This window comes from Lithobates pipiens, unplaced genomic scaffold (assembly GCF_037356315.1).
Source record: "Lithobates pipiens isolate NorthernLeopardFrog02 unplaced genomic scaffold, aLitPip1_a1.2 Scaffold_18, whole genome shotgun sequence".
In the NCBI taxonomy this organism is placed as follows: Eukaryota; Metazoa; Chordata; class Amphibia; order Anura; family Ranidae; genus Lithobates; species Lithobates pipiens.
Window position 1 is genome coordinate 198319456 of NW_027507758.1, and position 16576 is coordinate 198336031.

At 44.8% G+C, this 16576-nt stretch overlaps 1 protein-coding gene across 3 annotated transcripts in view; it reads right to left on the reverse strand.

Annotated features, from left to right (window-relative positions):
* Positions 1–16576, reverse strand: part of MTR (5-methyltetrahydrofolate-homocysteine methyltransferase) — a 1186028-nt gene that overhangs the window by 688269 nt on the left and 481183 nt on the right. For all 3 annotated transcript variants that reach the window (XM_077486511.1, XM_077486510.1, XM_077486509.1), the window contains exon 15: positions 15061–15246. In XM_077486511.1, coding sequence (XP_077342637.1) covers positions 15061–15246 — 186 coding nt within the window. The remainder of the gene's footprint in view (positions 1–15060; positions 15247–16576) is intronic.

The following is a 16576-nucleotide window of genomic DNA, read 5'->3' on the forward strand; positions in this document are numbered from 1 at the left end:
CCCTCTGAATATTCTATCTCTTAATGTCAAAGGCCTTAACTCCCCCAGCAAGAGGGTTAAGGCCTTCCGAAACTTCCATTCTCTGAATGCTGGGATAGTTGCCTTACAGGAAACGCACTTTTCAGGTTCCCAAACACCCAAGTTTTTCAGTTCCCGTTATCCTCAGGTCTTTACGGCCTCTGCAGACTCTAAACAAAGGGGTGTTCTGATAGCATTCCATCATTCTCTGCCTTTTACGCCCACAATAGAAATTAAAGACCCAGAGGGGCGGTATATCATATTGGTAGGCCTACTCCAGGATACTGAAACCACTTTGGTTTCCTATTATGCCCCGAATGGTAACCCTAACCCTTTTTTTTCGCACCTTTTACAGGTTATTAAGACCCACAGTAGGGGTACACTCTTTATTTGTGGGGACTCCAACCTAACTCTACAACCACATATAGATAAATCGCCGTATACGCCTGAGGGTCATTCCCTTTCGGCTCAGCTACGGAAACAGTTCCTTTCGGCTTCCCTCCTAGATACCTGGAGGGAGTGTAATCCTTTGAAAAAAAATTACACATTTTATTCATATCCTCACAATTCGTTTTCTAGGATTGATCATATTCTGACACCAGTAGCCTCCTTCCCAGTTGTACTCCAGTCTAACATATGTCCGATTCCCTGGACTGACCACTGTGCTGTAGTCACTACTATCGCCTCATTGATCCCTAGAACCAAGGAAAGGTCGTGGAGCATGAACGAATCACACCTTACTGATCAATCATACTGCTTTGATATTCGTTTTGCTCTCACTGACTATTTGCAACATAATTCCAACCCAGATATTTCCCCGGTACTACTCTGGGAAGCTCATAAGCCGGTAATTCGAGGCAGCTGCATCTCCCTAGCCACACATATTAAGAAAGACCGACAGATCAGACAGCAAAAATTAGAAGAAGAATATCACTCACATTTCCTCCAGTTCCAAAATTCACCGACAGAGTCCCACAAGCTTATCCTTGAACAAACTAAATTGGAGCTGGATCTTTTGTTAGCTGAATCAGCAGACAAGGTTCTTCGTAAGTCTAGTCACACGATATACACCAAAGCTAATAAACCGGATACCTTTATGGCCCTACGTCTCAGACAGCCAGATAAAACCCGTAAGCCGATTAGACTTAAAATTGCTAAGAATTCCCACACAAGCAACCCCATCAAAGTTCTAGCCGAATTCCGTGAGAAGTTGACTGACCTTTACTCAGACAAAACCCAGTTCTCTCCTCAGCATGCCGAATCCCTACTTCAGAACTTGTCTTTACCTGAACTATCCCGCACAGCCAGAGATTCCATTGATGCTTTAATCACTACAGAAGAAGTACTTGAAGCTATAAAACTGCTCAAGCCACACAAACGTCCAGGCCCGGACGGTTTACCTAGCAGTTATTATAAGAAATTCTCAGATATCCTAGCTCCCTTATTAGCGAATTTGTTTAACGCCCTATTGAGACAGCAACCTCTTGGTAGAGACTCTCTATTGGCCAAGATAGTTATGATTCCTAAACCCAACTCAGATGACACCCAATGGTCCAATTATCGACCCATTTCCCTACTAAATGTAGATATAAAAATTTTATCTAAAATCTTGGCATTACGTCTCAATCTGATCATAGGAAATCTGGTCCACAAAGACCAAGTAGGTTTTATCCCCCGTAGGCAAGCTAGCGATAACATTCGCCGAGTAGTCCTGTTACAACACCTTGCGAGGACGCGCTCCATCCCCATGCACCTCCTATCCTTAGACATCAGAAAAGCGTTTGATACAGTCTCGTGGTCCTATCTCCACTTCATCTTGAAACGCTGGGGTTTTGGCCCCCACTTCCTACAGTGGATCACGTCTTTGTATGCCGACCCACAAGCATTAGTGACATACGCTGGGTTTAACTCCCAAAGTTTTCCAATACGAAGAGGGACGCGGCAGGGGTGCCCCCTGTCGCCACAACTCTTTGCTTTAGCAATAGAGCCCCTGGCCGCTTTGATTAGAGCACACCCAGATATTAGGGGACTAGAGGTTGCTTCTACCACTCATAAGCTATGCTTATTTGCTGACGACGCACTATTGTTTGTCACCTCTCCACACATTTCCATCCCTAATTTAATAAATCTCCTTGATAAATTCTCTAAAATCTCTGGCTTAGAAGTCAATCAGACAAAATCCAAAGCCCTTAATGTATCACTGTCAGACGACACCTTGGCGCTTCTTAAGACTAATTTTCCATTTCAATGGTCTGGTTAGTCTATCCCATATTTGGGCATTAAACTTACCGGAGATCCTGCAGACCTCTTCTGAGCAAATTACCTCCCAATGTTGAGGCATCTCTCCTCTTTACTCCAGGAGTGGCGCCCCCTCTCCATATCTTGGATGGGACGTATTGCCGCGGTCAAAATGTCCCTACTCCCTAAGCTTCTTTACTTATACAGAGTCCTTCCCATCTCGGTTCCCCCTTATTTTCATCGCATAATCCAAGGCCGGGTATTTAATTACATATGGGGCCCTGTGAAGCCACGAATCTCTAGACCCACTTTGTTTCGCCATCATAGGGCCGGTGGTCTGGGCATACCCAATTTCCAACATTACTACCACGCAGCCCAACTTGCTCAAGCCACGCTTTATCATGCTAAAGTGGAAATCCCCATCTGGGTGAGCCTTGAAGCGGTAGATCTTCACCCTATACCCCTAACTAATCTTCTCTGGCTCCCCCCTGCGTCCCGAGGCCCAATATCCAACCCCATAACCTCTACCTTTGTCAAACTCTGGGATAAACTTTGTAAATCGTTTCATTTGATCTCCCCGCACTCCCCTTTGTTGTCCTATATCGGTCACCCAAAGTTCTATCCTGCCTACACCTCCCCTTCCTCATTCCGAGCTTGGGAATATGCAAACCTAACTCGTATATGTGACCTGGTGGCCAGGGATACAGTCAAATCGTTCTCTTCCCTGCAAGCTCAATCACAGTTACCGAATAATGAATATTTTCGCTATCTCCAAATATCGCACTTTGTACAGCAGACTATTAGCTTGACTAGGGATACGAACACATATACGTTATTTGAAAAATTATGCAATACTGATCCACATGCCCCGGGACAAATATCGCAGTTATACTCACACCTTACCTCCCAGCCGTCAACACTCCCGACATATGCGCAGTGTTGGTCCAGGGACCTGAACTTAAATCTGGATGAAAACGACTGGTCTGATGTATGGCTACACACTAAACTCTCCTCATCGAATATTGTGGCTCTAGAGGCGAGCTACAAAGTTCTTATGCGTTGGTACTTAGTGCCAGATAGAATTGCAAAGTTTTTACCTTCATACTCCCCAAACTGTTTCCGTGGCTGTGACGAGAGGGGCACGCATTTGCATATTTGGTGGACCTGTCCAGTGGCCCAGTGCTTCTGGGCTGAAATATTTTTGGTTCTGTCCACTCTGTTCACCAGTTCATTGGATCCTGATCCAGCATTGGCCCTTCTCAATTTTTACCCCGATTCTTTCACCAGGGCCCAGATACGCCTTGCTCTGCAGATCACCACCGCTGCTAAACAAACAATAGCTAAAGCATGGAAGACCTCTACTTTGCGTCTGACTGAAGTTAAGAATAGAGTTACGCAAGCAATGATACATAGTAAAATTGAAGCTACTGTTAAAGATACTGTCCCTAGACATACCAAGATTTGGCAACCATGGGTTGATCACTACTTACCCCCACATTTTGACCATCGGCTACTAGTACCATAAATCCCAGCCCCCCCCCCCCGATTAACAACCTATTCCTGATCTTTGGTAGTTGTTTAGGAACCGGCCGGCCGACCTACCCACCCTTCTGATCCCTCTCTCTTCACTCCCTCTACGATCCTATCCTGCCATCTCTCTCCCCCTCTTCCACTTTTCTTCTCTCATTTCTTCCCCCCTATTTTCTCTCTTTTTCCTATTTCTTCTTTTCTTCATCTACTCTTTTTGCCTTGTACTTTGATTTCTGTCTTAAGGATGTACCCAACTGTGATAAAGGTTCACCCTAGTGGTGACCTTGGGTATAACCAGTTATGGTTTGTATGTTTTGTATTTGTTTGCAAACACGGATTTAGATGTTTTGCTCTCCTTTTGAATGTTAACATCCTGGCCTTTGCATAAGATGTTCACGTTTTCTATACCCTTTAAAGGTCTGACCGTGTGAATATTTGCTCTCAAGAAGCTGTATATTATATTACATCGCTTTTATGTCACCACTATTACAACTTGATGCGGACTTAGGTACTATCTGTTATTATTTTTCTTAATGTTGTGCAAGACGAAGTGTAAACTTCTTTGCGTTGTATGTATCTTGCGTTAATAAAAATTTTTTGAAAGAAATTAGTGATGTCCGTCCAGAAAAGTTTTATGAAGGGACATCCCCACCAAACATGAAGTGTATACCCGTCTGTGTTGCAGTTTCTCCAACATTTGCTGGAGTAGACAAGATGCGGGCAAGTTTTACAGGTGTATAGTACCAATTGTACAGAATTTTAAGTACAGTCTCCCGGTGGGATACATTTCTTGAATATCTAGCTGTTAAGTGGATTGCCCGATACCAGTCTGATGGTGGAAGATGAAAGTTCAATTTGGCCTCCCAGTGGGTAATCGCCGGAGGATTTTCGGGTTGAGACTGCTGGACCAGAAGGGCATAGAAGTAGGAGATGCCGTGGGTCTTGTTGTTGGACGAGGAAAGAAGCTGGATGATGCTTTTAGTGGAGTTGCAGGTGGAAGTTGGAATTGAGGCGAGGATGTGGCGTACTCTCAGGTATATATAGAAGTCTTTGTGGGGGAGAGGGAATCTATTGGTAAGTTGGTGATAGGAGAGGAGCTGAGTGTCCTGAAATAGGTCTCCTATAGTCCGGATGCCATGCGTTATACATCTTTGCACAGGTAAATCTGGGGAGAGGAGGGTGATCGCTGCAAGAGGTAATTGGCGGAGAGCATGAGGGTGTATTCCCCCTGTGTTTTGTAGTAAGGATTTCCAATTAGTCAGAGTTGCGTTCAAAGTGGGTAGAGAGGATTGATTGGGGTGATAGCCCATCCATATAGCTGCCAGAAGGTGTGAAGGCGCTTGTGCAAAGTCCATTGCTTCGATGAGGGTCCAAGGCTGTAGTGAGGACATATCCCAGAGTTTCCTGGTTTGGTCGAGCAGTGTCGCTTTATAATACAGTTTGAGGTTGGGCACGCCCAGGCCGGCAAGTCTTGTCGGTGTGTATAGCAAGGAAGCTTTAACTTGTGGTTTGCGGCCTGACCAGATAAAGTTGTTAAGCAGTCGTTGCAGACCAGCTATGTCAGATTGGAGCATTGGTATCGGTAGAGTTCTGAACATATATAGTATATGTGGTAATAAGAACATTTTAGCAAGAGCTATTCTGCCTGCCCAGGAGGCCTGTACCTGTAGAAGCGAAGTGGTTAGAGCCTGTAGTTTCTGGGTGAGCCCAGCCAAGTTAGTACGTAGTATTAGAGAGGCGGGGGAGGTCAGCTGGATGCCCAAGTAGGTCAGAGAGGAGCTGGGAGCCCAGGAAAACGGGGATATAGAGGAGATATTGGATTTGAGCTGCGGGGGTAAAGATATTCCTAGCATGGCAGATTTAGAATGGTTTAATTTGTACAGAGAGATAAGGCTGAATTGCTGCAAAAGATCACAGAGCGGGGGCAGGGAGCGCAGGGGGTCAGTGAGCCAAATAATGATATCGTCGGCGTATAGCCCTATTTTGTGTGCAGTGGGACCTGTAGACCGGCTATTCCTGGGTGTGTTCTGATCGCTTGCACTAGTGGTTCAATTACCAACGCAAAAATAAGTGGGGAGAGGGGGCAGCCCTGACGGGTTCCATTGGTGATGGGGAATGGGGAAGATAATAGTCCTGATGTAAGAACTTTTGCCCTTGGGGAAAACTATAGGCCTAGGATGGCTTGTCTAAAGGAACCATTGATGCCAAATTTTTGTAGGACAAGGTCTAGGTAGAGCCAGTTGACCCGATCGAATGCCTTCTCTGCGTCAAGGGAGATCAGCAGAGAAGGCACTCGACGGTGTTCCGCCCAATGGATCATGTCTATGAACCTGCGGGTGCCATCTGAGGCTTGGCGGAGAGGGATAAAGCCCACCTGATCAGGGTGTATTAGGTTGGGGATAAACGAAGCTAGGCGGGAGGCTAGTAATTTGGCGTAGAGTTTCGTGTCCGTGTTGAGGAGCGAGATGGGGCGATATCTTGCCGAATCATGGGAGGGTTTACCAGGCTTGTGAATGGTGGTTATGGTTGCTTGAAGGGATTCTGATGGAACCTGTCCTGTGGTTAGAAAGCTATTAAAGGTATTGCAAAGGTGGGGTGAAATTTGATCTCTATAGGTTTTGTAGTATTCATTAATAAAGCCATCTGGACCAGGGGCTTTATGCAAGGGAAGCTCATTGATAACTTTGAGGATTTCTAGTTGGGAGAATGGCTTGGCTAAGTCTTCAAGTTGGGAGGGGGTTATCGAGGGGAGTTGTAGAGGGGTAAGGAATTCCTGTATCAATTGTGCGGTGGGCTGCGGTTCTGAAGTTGATTGAGAGAGGTTATACAGTTTGGAGTAAAAGGCCCCGAATTCATTCGCAATGTCTTTGGGATTGGATAGCTTGTGGCCTTGCTGATTTAATAAGAATGGGATTCTATTCTGTGCTGCTTTTTTTTGTACTGTTGGGCCAAGTGTTTCCCTGCTCTGTTACCGTGAGAGTACCAGGTTAAACGTAGTCTTCTAAGATAGAAGTCATGACTTCTTTGGAGGAGCGAACTTAGTTCATTCCGCAGAGAGCTAAGGTTCCTTGCATTGGTCGGGGTAGGTTGTTGTTTGTTTAATTTGTCTATATTTTGGATACGTTGCAAGAGGGCATTGATCGCAAGCGATTTCTTTTTCTTTTCCTGGGCTCCCAGCTGGAGGAAAATTCCCCGAATAACCGATTTGTGTGCGTTCCATAGAGTGGCTGAATTGGAGACAGAGCCGTTATTGGAGGTGAAGTAAGAAGTTATCTTGGACCGAATCTGTTCCTTGATCTCTTTTATATTGAGTAGTGCTGCGTTCAAGCGCCAGATTGTGTGTCTAGAGGTGGGGGGCGATAGGGAGATGGAAATGGAGATTGGTGCATGATCCGACCAGGTAATAAGGCCAATGGTTGCTTTATTAATTTTTTGTAGCAGGATCTTGGAGACCAGGAACATATCGATCCGAGAATAAGATCTTTGTGTATGGGAATAGAAGGAGTAGTCCCTCTCCGTACCATGCAGACATCGCCATGGATCATGAAGGTCTTCCTTGAAGACTAATGACGACAGTGCTGAGGATGATTTACGTTTTGGATTGGAGGAGTCTACTTGGTGATCTAAGATTTCATTGAAATCTCCACAAAGTACAATTTCATTTTTTGGGTAAGGTTGGATCTTGTGGAGAATTGTTTTAAGGAAGTATTTCTGGTGTGTATTAGGCGCATATACATTAACAATGACCAGCGGCTGGTCGTTGAATGTAGCCGATAGGATGAGGAATCTGCCCCCAGGGTCGACTTCTGTGTGCCTAAGGACAAAAGCCACCGAGGAGCGAACTGCTATCATCACCCCCCTCGCTTTTGTTTTAGCACGGGCATGGAAACAGTGGGGGAATAATCTATGAGTGCAATTGGGGGGATTAGGTTCAGAGAAGTGGGTCTCCTGTACGCAGCACCTCCCGGACTCTGTCCCCAGAGACATCCTGGCCAGGGTGCACTTTTTTCATGTCAAGGAGGAGATCATGCGAGCAGCTAGGGCCCTGCGCTCACTTCCAGACCCCTTCCATGGAATGTCGCAGGATGTCTCTGGGGACAGAGTCCGGGAGGTGCTGCGGTCTGTGGATCCTATGTGCCCTGTCTATGAGCATGTCTTGTGTCGTCAGCGTAGGCACTAGTTTGCGGAATAATTGATGTAAATATGGCACGATTTCCGTGGCTGCAAGCGATTCAGATACCCCCCTCACTTTAATATTGTTCCGCCTCGAGCGGTCCTCGAAGTCTGCGATTTTAAGACGGAGCTGGGTGACCATAGCAGCTTGTTCATCTTGCAGGTCCACCATGCTATTGTGAGCTTTAGTGGCTTCTGATAGATGTTGCTCTATATGGTTAGTGCGTTGCTCTAATGTGGTGACCTTTTCCTGCATTTGATTGTGAGAGATTTTTAAGTCTCTGTGCAGCTCAGTTTGTAGGGACAGCAGCATGGCTTTCAGTGAGTGCTCAGAGGCTGGGTTGTCTGAGGTGGGGTATGCAGCGAGAGACTGTGTAGCTGGGTTGTCTGGACCTGTGGAACTACAGGTCCCGGCGCCATGCTGCTTCTTAGTGGGAGGCTGTTTATCAGGGGAGAGCGATGGAAACTCTGCAAGCCTCTTACCTCTGTCCCCAGGGGAGATGAAGTGCTCTGTTTGATCCATCCCTTCTTCCTGGACCTGGATCGGTGGGGAGGCTTCCGCAGGGCTGCCATGAGGGAGCCCCAGGTTTCCCGGGTCCCGGTCGGCGCCATTTTGAGAGTCCTGCTGCGAGGGCCTCATGTATTAGTCCAAGAGTCTGCGGTATCCCTTGAGCCTGCTTTTCTTCTTGGACATAGTCCGGAGGCTATCCGGTGTGTGTCTGACCGAGCAGCAGTCCGTTCGGGTAGCGGGAGAAGGCTTGCTGTGCTGTAATGCGGTGTGGAGGAGCGGAGCTGAGCGTTCAAGCGGCCATCTCTCTCAGCGGCCAGGCCACGCCCCCCGTTTTATGGCATTTTTTTTTTTTACTAGTAATAGCGGTGATCCGCGATTTTTATCGTGACTGCGACATTGTGGCGGATACAGCCGACATGTTTGACACATTTTTGGGACAATTGTCATTTAGACAAAAATGCTATACAAATTCATTGATTCCTGTGTAAATGACACTGGCAGTGAAGGGGTTAACCAGGGGGTGGCAGTGTAGGGGTTAAATGTTCCTAGGGGCCTGTTACTAACTGCGGGGGCTGGGCTTTGTGTTAGTGAACACTGATCTCTGCTCCAATCACATGGAGCAGAGATCAGCGTCACTTGTTGCTAGGCAGAACGTGGAGATGTTGTTTACAACGGCATCTCCCCGTTCAGCCGCCCCGTGAGACTATCGCAGGTATCCCCACGGCGATCAAGCCTGCGGGACCCGCGACCAGACTCATGGGGGTCCCGAGCGGCACACGATGGCAGGGCGGCATTTAAAAATGGACGTACCTGTACACCAATATGCCTGCCCGTGCCATTCTGCCGACGTACATCAGCGTGCACCGGTCGGGAACTGGTTAAGCAGTTAATACTAAATGGATAGTTTGTTTCCAAACATATTTGAAAGACAAATCTTTATAAGGATTGTAGTGCTTACTATTGAATTATCTATTTTGTTTTGATTTCTGCTTGTGTTTTGTTTTATAGGTTCTCAGTGCCTTTTGCTCTATTATAGTCTCTCTCTCCAAGAGTCTTTACCTTTTTTTTTGATAGCCTTAAAGGGTTTGTAAAGGCTTGCGTTTTTTTCACCTTAATGCACCCTATAGGTATGGATACCGATAGGATGAATATAGGAGGGGGAGGGGGAAGGACTAGGGGGAATAGGAAGGAAGGTATGGGGGGGGGGGGGGGATAGGGAGGGAATGAGAAGGGCGATAAGTGATGATGCAAGCCCAAATAAATAGAAAGCATAATCAAGGAAAATATAAAAATTACCAAGGCAATAATAGCGTCACCAAATCTGGAGGTAAATGATGCTTAACCCAAGGAAGCCAGAGTATCTCAAAATTACCAATTTGATCTATTTTGATTTCTTCAATTTTAGCATGAATAAGAGCTGTATTAGTTCTGTGTATGGTTTCAGATAGAAGTAAAGATTGTGCTTTCCATTGCTTAGCAATTGTTTGTTTTGCAGCTGTTAGGAGCTGTAAAAGAAGGTGATATTGATTGTGTGATCCCATCAGGTTTTAGGTTTAGTAGGGCTGTAGCAGGATTGGGCTGTATAGGTGTATCAAAGATTTTGGAGGCCAAGTCAAAAACTGCCTTCCAGAATGTTTGGGCAATAGCACCAAATATGAAGTTGAGTGTCAGACTCTGAACAGTCGTGAAAACAAACTTCAGAGTAATTAGTAGCATATTTTGATTTTCTAGCAGGGACCACATAGCACCTTAAGGGCCGGTTCACACAGGGGGCGACACGACTTGCCGTGCCGCGACCTGACAAGTCGCCCCCGTTCTGTACAATGGAACCGTTCTAAGAGGAGCGACTCAAGTCGCTCCGACTCAGAAAAAAGGTTCCTGTACTACTTTTGGGTGACCTCGGGCGACTTGCATTGACTTCTATACAGAAGTCATTTGCAAGTCCCCGCTGAGGTCGCGGCGAGGCAAGTCGTGTCGCCTCGCATCGCCCCCTGTGTGAACCGAGCCTAAAGTGATTGTAAAGTCTCACAATTGGTTTTGCACAGAGCGGCCAAGATCCTCCTCTCTGCTGCTCCTGGCCCCTCCCTCCAATTGAGTTCTCCCACTGTTAGCGGCTTCCTATGGGGGCACTGGAGCCATGTCAGAGCTTTGTGTGTCCACTCAGACACGGAGCCCTAACCCAGCCCCCGCCCCTCTCTCCCCTGACTGGCTAACAGCTGCAGGAGCCAATGCTGCCACTGCTGTGCCTCAGCCAATCAGGAGGAATGTCCCAGATGGCTTAGACGTTTGAGGACATCGCTGGAGAGAGCTGGGGCTCAGGTAAGTAATTAGGGGGTGGTAAGGTTAGTTTCCAAAGCGACAACATTAGAAGAAGCAGCCTTGGTGGCGGACCATATGCTCGACAATTCAGCAGCATTAAATTACCGAGGTCTGGCTCCCATTTGGGGGAGGGGTGGGGGAGAATCAGTGTTAGTACTAGCTAAAATTTGCTTACAGAATAATGAAATAAGTTCTCTAGCATGAGGGTCATATGCTTTCAAAACACAACATCTGGGATAGTTGGGAGTTGGAATTAAGAGGAGGTTGTAAATTTTTCTAACATTTTCGATTGAGGAAGTCCAAATTTATCACCATGTATGGCAGAGGCAGACACCAAAATAATTATTTTTTTATATATATATATATATATATATATATATATATATATATATATATATATATATATATATATATATATATATATGAGCTGTACTCCATGCTTTGAAAGAATTAGGAACAATCCACGAAGCGTAAAAAAAAGCAGGATTTTTAACAAAAGGAGCAGTAAACGAGAAGATTGAAGGCCAAGAAGTTTTAAAGCCATCCCAGATGGATAAAGACTGCTTTGTGATGGGATTGTGAATAAAAGTCATTTGGTCTCAACCATGTTAGATACTGAAATAGGGTCACAGTCAATAGACTCAATTGTTAACCATAAAGAAATGTCTTTGATTGCATGGTATTTTGTTAAATGTGCAAGGTGTGCAGCATGATTGTAGCAGAAATATTTGGGAGACCTAAACCTCCGCAACATTGTGGATTGCTTGGATATGTCAGGATGGAGGGAGCGGAGAAAAGGGTTGTTATGTTGTTTCCAATCGCTCTGTGTCCTGTGATAACTGAGTAGAGTAACCTGTGTGCTACTCTGATCAGTTTATGAATCGAGAGGAGCCGCTGTCTTCCCTCCATTCCTTGTCTGTGCAGAGAATGGACTGGGGAATCTGCCCTTTCTCGGTCTCAAATAGGAGATGTCAGGGGTCTCTGTTTGGACCCCTGACATGTCACCAAAGCCCCACACAGGGCTGATAAAAGAAATTCAAAATTCCAAAATAAAATTGTAGATAAAAAACTGAAATTGAAAAATAAAACAATTGACACCACAACCACCCCCTCATACCGACACGGTCCACTGCCCCACTGACGCTGACCACTGACACACCAACCACTGACACCAACCACCCCCTTTCCCAAAAGCAGTGAAAAAATATTTAAAAAAAAATAAAACCCCACCCCATCCCATCATTGTTAAAATAGTATAAAAAAAAAATTGTAAAAAAAAATGTAAAAATAAAAAATAAAAATCCGCTGGTCCCAAAAAACCTTTTGGGAAAAAAAAAAATTGTAAAATAAAAAAAAAAAAAAAAGTATCTGACATTGTCCACTATCCTGACACCATCCTGCATGTACTACCCACCACTGTACACTCAGCATCCCTGTGATTGGCACTGCATTGCTGTTCAGATCACATGTGATTTCAGCCATACAAACTGTATGGCTGATATTGCATCACTTTCGGATCAAACACGCAAAGGACCCTTTTTTTGGTCTGCACCAGAATCGGATTGCATGGGTGTTCACACCAATGAAATCTGATTCATATCCAAACTGTCAGTTTACAGTGCGATATGGAAGCTGAAACGGGGGTGTCATCAACATTGTATGACACTCCCCAGCAGTTCGCATATGGCAGTGTGAACTGACGTGTGAGTCGGATGTGATGTGGGAACCTGCAGTGGATTTGCAGGGTTCCCGCATCGCACCAGTGTGAACCAAGCCTTGGTGGGAGCAGCCAGGTGACATTTGTAGGCTGTATGCTTTGATTCTCGGTTCACACTGGTGCGATGCGGGAACTCTGCAAATCCACTGCGGGTTCCAACATAGCATCCGATTCGTATAGCAGCTCACACTGCCATTTGCGAATTGTTGGGGAGTGGCATACAATGTTAACACCACCCCCATTTAAGTTGCATATTGCACTGCATACTGACAGTTAGGACATCGGATCACATAGGTGTGAACCATGCGATTCTGGTGCAGACCAAAAAAAAGGTCCTGTTCAAGTTTGGTCTGAATGTGGAGTTTGGGAGCAGTGCATACACCGCTCCCAAAACGCCCTGTCCATTAAAATAAATGGGTAGTGCTGCCGAAGCGCCTGCAAAGCGATTTGGCAGTGCAGCAACACAGGCACTTTTAACCCTTGGCCGCAAGTGGGGGTTAAATGTGCCCCACTAACGGCCAAAAAGCGCAGTTAAGACAACGATAAAGCTCTGCTAAAACTAGTGATGCATTAATGCTAACCTGGCCACGTCTGAGTGTGAAAGGGGTCTTAGGGAAAAAATGTTTAGGGGGGCCATATTGGTAACAAAGAGTTGCATAATAAAGTGTTAAGTTCGGACAGTAGGATCCCATAGAATTCAATATAGATGGTAGGAAAGAGGAAAGGCTGGAAGAAAAGGAAAGTAATTGGCTCTCGTTGAGCAGATATTACTAAAATTTGTAAAATAATAAAGAGCAGTAATAGCTCAACAGAATGGCATACTGGGGGAGTGACAAGTGTTGCACCAGAGGCCAAAGAGCTACCGTCAGAAGCCCAAATAATAATAATGTGGACCTGAGAATATCAAACTGGAATTGCAAAAATGAAGCCATGTAAAGTAACATAGCGAACTTACTGTGGTCAATAAAAAAAGGAGTTAAATAGAAAAAGAAAAAAAAAAAAGTTTACCAAATATCTAATTGGATGTTAAAGATAAGAATACCTGGCACTGAATCAAAAATAAAAATTCAGTCCATAGACTTTCTTCAGCAGAACGGCAGACATATTTAGATCCTTGGTAAGTTAAGCAAATTGAAAATGGAAAGCCCCATTGATAGGCAATTTTATGTCACTGTAAAACTTGAAGTGCCTTCAAAGCCTGACACTTAGAAATGGTGAGCCAAGATAGATCAGCAAAAAGTTGATAGATATATCCCTGGAAAATCAGTAAATCTTTTTGTTCTTGCTGCAGCTAGAAGTTGTTCCTTGGTACAGACATAGTGAAAACGCATGGTGGTCCATCAGCTTTGTGAGGTGTAAGGGCTCTATAAACCCTGTCCATTTCCATTCTTTCGGCCGGTATGGAAGACTGTAGTTCTTGAAATAGGGATATCATAGTGGCTTGCAAATCAGTGACAGATTCAGGATTCCATGTATTCGGATATTGGAACGCTGGACCCCGTTTTCATAATCTTGTAAATTAGATTAAACCAAGTGTTTTTTTTTTTTTTTCTCTTTGAGGTTTTCAAATTCAACTGCATAAGCCTGGGTGTTATTTTCAAGTTCATAAACTCTCAGTTCAAGATTTCCAGTGCATTGTCCCAGTTCTCAGATTTCCCTAGTCAGATTGTTTGTAATATGATCTGAGGTCTGTTTAAGGGCTTTGCGTAGCATTTTTTTCCAAATTGCCTTAGAACAGAAGAATGTTTGTATAGATGAATCTGAGCCATATGCCCTGTGTTGCCACAGATACCTAGAGTGCTGAGAGGATTTCACTGAGTGAGGTACCAGGGGGAGGGGATGCAGCTAGTGCCATTCTGGCTGAAGCCAGAGGCAGTGTTTCTTTGTGTTTTTGTTGGTTTCATTTTCAGGTGAGAACTCCCAAGAACCAGAAAGTAACAATATTTACTGGGAGAAACTGAGCTGGGACAAGGTACAATACAGCAGAAATGTCCCTTCAGAAACAGAGTTGGCATGTCTACTCAGCCAGGCTTCACCCATGCACTTTCAAACCAGTCTTTCAACCAGGGTGCCTTGGCACAATGCCTAAAAAGTGCCCAAAAAAGTTATACCAGCCAGCAGGTGGATAAAGCCTGCCTTTTACACAAAGCCACAGGTTTTCCTTGTGCACCATTACAACCTTCCTGCCACTGTCCTCCTAATAACCAATGACATCAATCGGTTGATAAGGAGGATTTGTCAGGGGCATGCACATCATCCTTGTTTGCCCCTTCCTGGTCCCTCTTTATCAGCACTGGGGCCATATTAGCAGTGTGAGGGAGAAAATAAACATTGAAATACTAGTCAGTACCAGTGTGCAAAGGCATATTTGATTTAGAAGAATACATGGCCTCTAATGTTAGATGGCCCACGTGTGCGGCTGTGGCTGCGCTACATAAAACAATTTGTTTTGTTTTAACATTTTAAATTGGGGTGTCTCGAGATTGCACATCATTTTAAAGTGTCTTGACTGAAAAAAGGTTGAGAAACAGATTTAGACAATCAGATAACATACCTGTCCAACTTCATCAAAAGCCATGATAACCACTGCCGCACCAAATTGCTTTATCTTTTTAGCTTTTGCCAGGAAATCCTCTTCTCCCTCTTTCAAACTGATACTATTTACTATACATTTACCCTGACAGCATTTCAGACCAGCTTCAATCACTTCAAAATTAGATGAGTCAATGCATAGAGGAACCTAAAAACAATAAAGATCATAAATAACCATATATTAACATAAATTAATTGCTGACAGATTAGGATTTCAGTCATGTATAAGCATTATTTCTCCTGAGAAACCCATTGTGTCTAAAGTTTCTCAAACATTGAGCTATTTTGTTCTGACAACAAGGAGCCTTCCCCACCATCAAAACACAATGATCAGTGTTGTTGGTAATATCTGGCAGCACTGATCGCTCAGGAAAATCCTGACAGGCTGGTTGTACCGAAGTCGATCGAAGGTCAACTTCTGTACAACCAGCCTGCACATACATGGATCAAAACTCAAGTATAGCTACCTTAACAAATTAAACAAAACTGTCCCAGAGGTTGCACATTCAACAAGTCAATTTGCAAAATTTAAATATTTTATATTTTTCAACAAAAGATTAAACAGGTGGTCAACACAATACTATGCTGCTAAAACTGCAAATACAAATTTGACACCCTAAGGCTGAGTTCACACTGCTGCGGTGTACGAGATCGGATGTGATTCGCACTGCAAATCACATGTGATCTCTGTGCGATGCGATTTCAGCCATACAGATAGTGTATGGCTGAATTCGCATTGCATCCGGCCCAAACTCGCACAGGACCTTTTTTTGGTCCGCAGCAGAATCAGATCGCATGGGTGTTCACACCATGCGATCCGATTCCTGTCTGAGTTTGCAGATCGCACTGCGATATGCGAACTGATTTGGAGGCGTCATTAACTTTTCACTGACACTCCCAGCAGTTTGCATAGGGCAGTGTGAACTGCCGCTGGGAGGCATGCGATGCGGGAACCCGCAGTAGATTCGCAGCGTTCCCGCATCGCAGCAGTGTGAACCCAGCCTTAAAAGTTGTAGTAAAGTCTGCTTTTTGGGTTTTTTTTTTTTCCTTCAGGTAAGCTTACCTGTGGGTAAAACGAACATCTCCCAAATATGCACCATTTAGGAAAAATGTTCTCTTTTGGCAGCCAGTGACGTCATGTCATTCCTTCAAAGAATGGTGCCATGGCCCTAACTCCATGTGTGGGAGTGAAGTCACCGTGGCTTGGTCATTCAAGCTGACGAAGCCTGCAAACTTGGAAGGAAAGCCAGTAAAGATGGAAGCCCTTTCAGCAGTGGTGACAGGACTTCGTTTCAAGACAAGTATTTTATAACCTGCTAGCATGTGATGCATGCTAGCACATTATGCTCTTAACTTTCAGGTGGATTTTTTTTCTTTTCCTCCTCTTAACCTCTTCATACAGAGTGGACGAATATGTGTGGCCCTGTGTAAACCACTTACCGTGCAGAGCGCACACTTACTGCACGCTCCCAGTATGA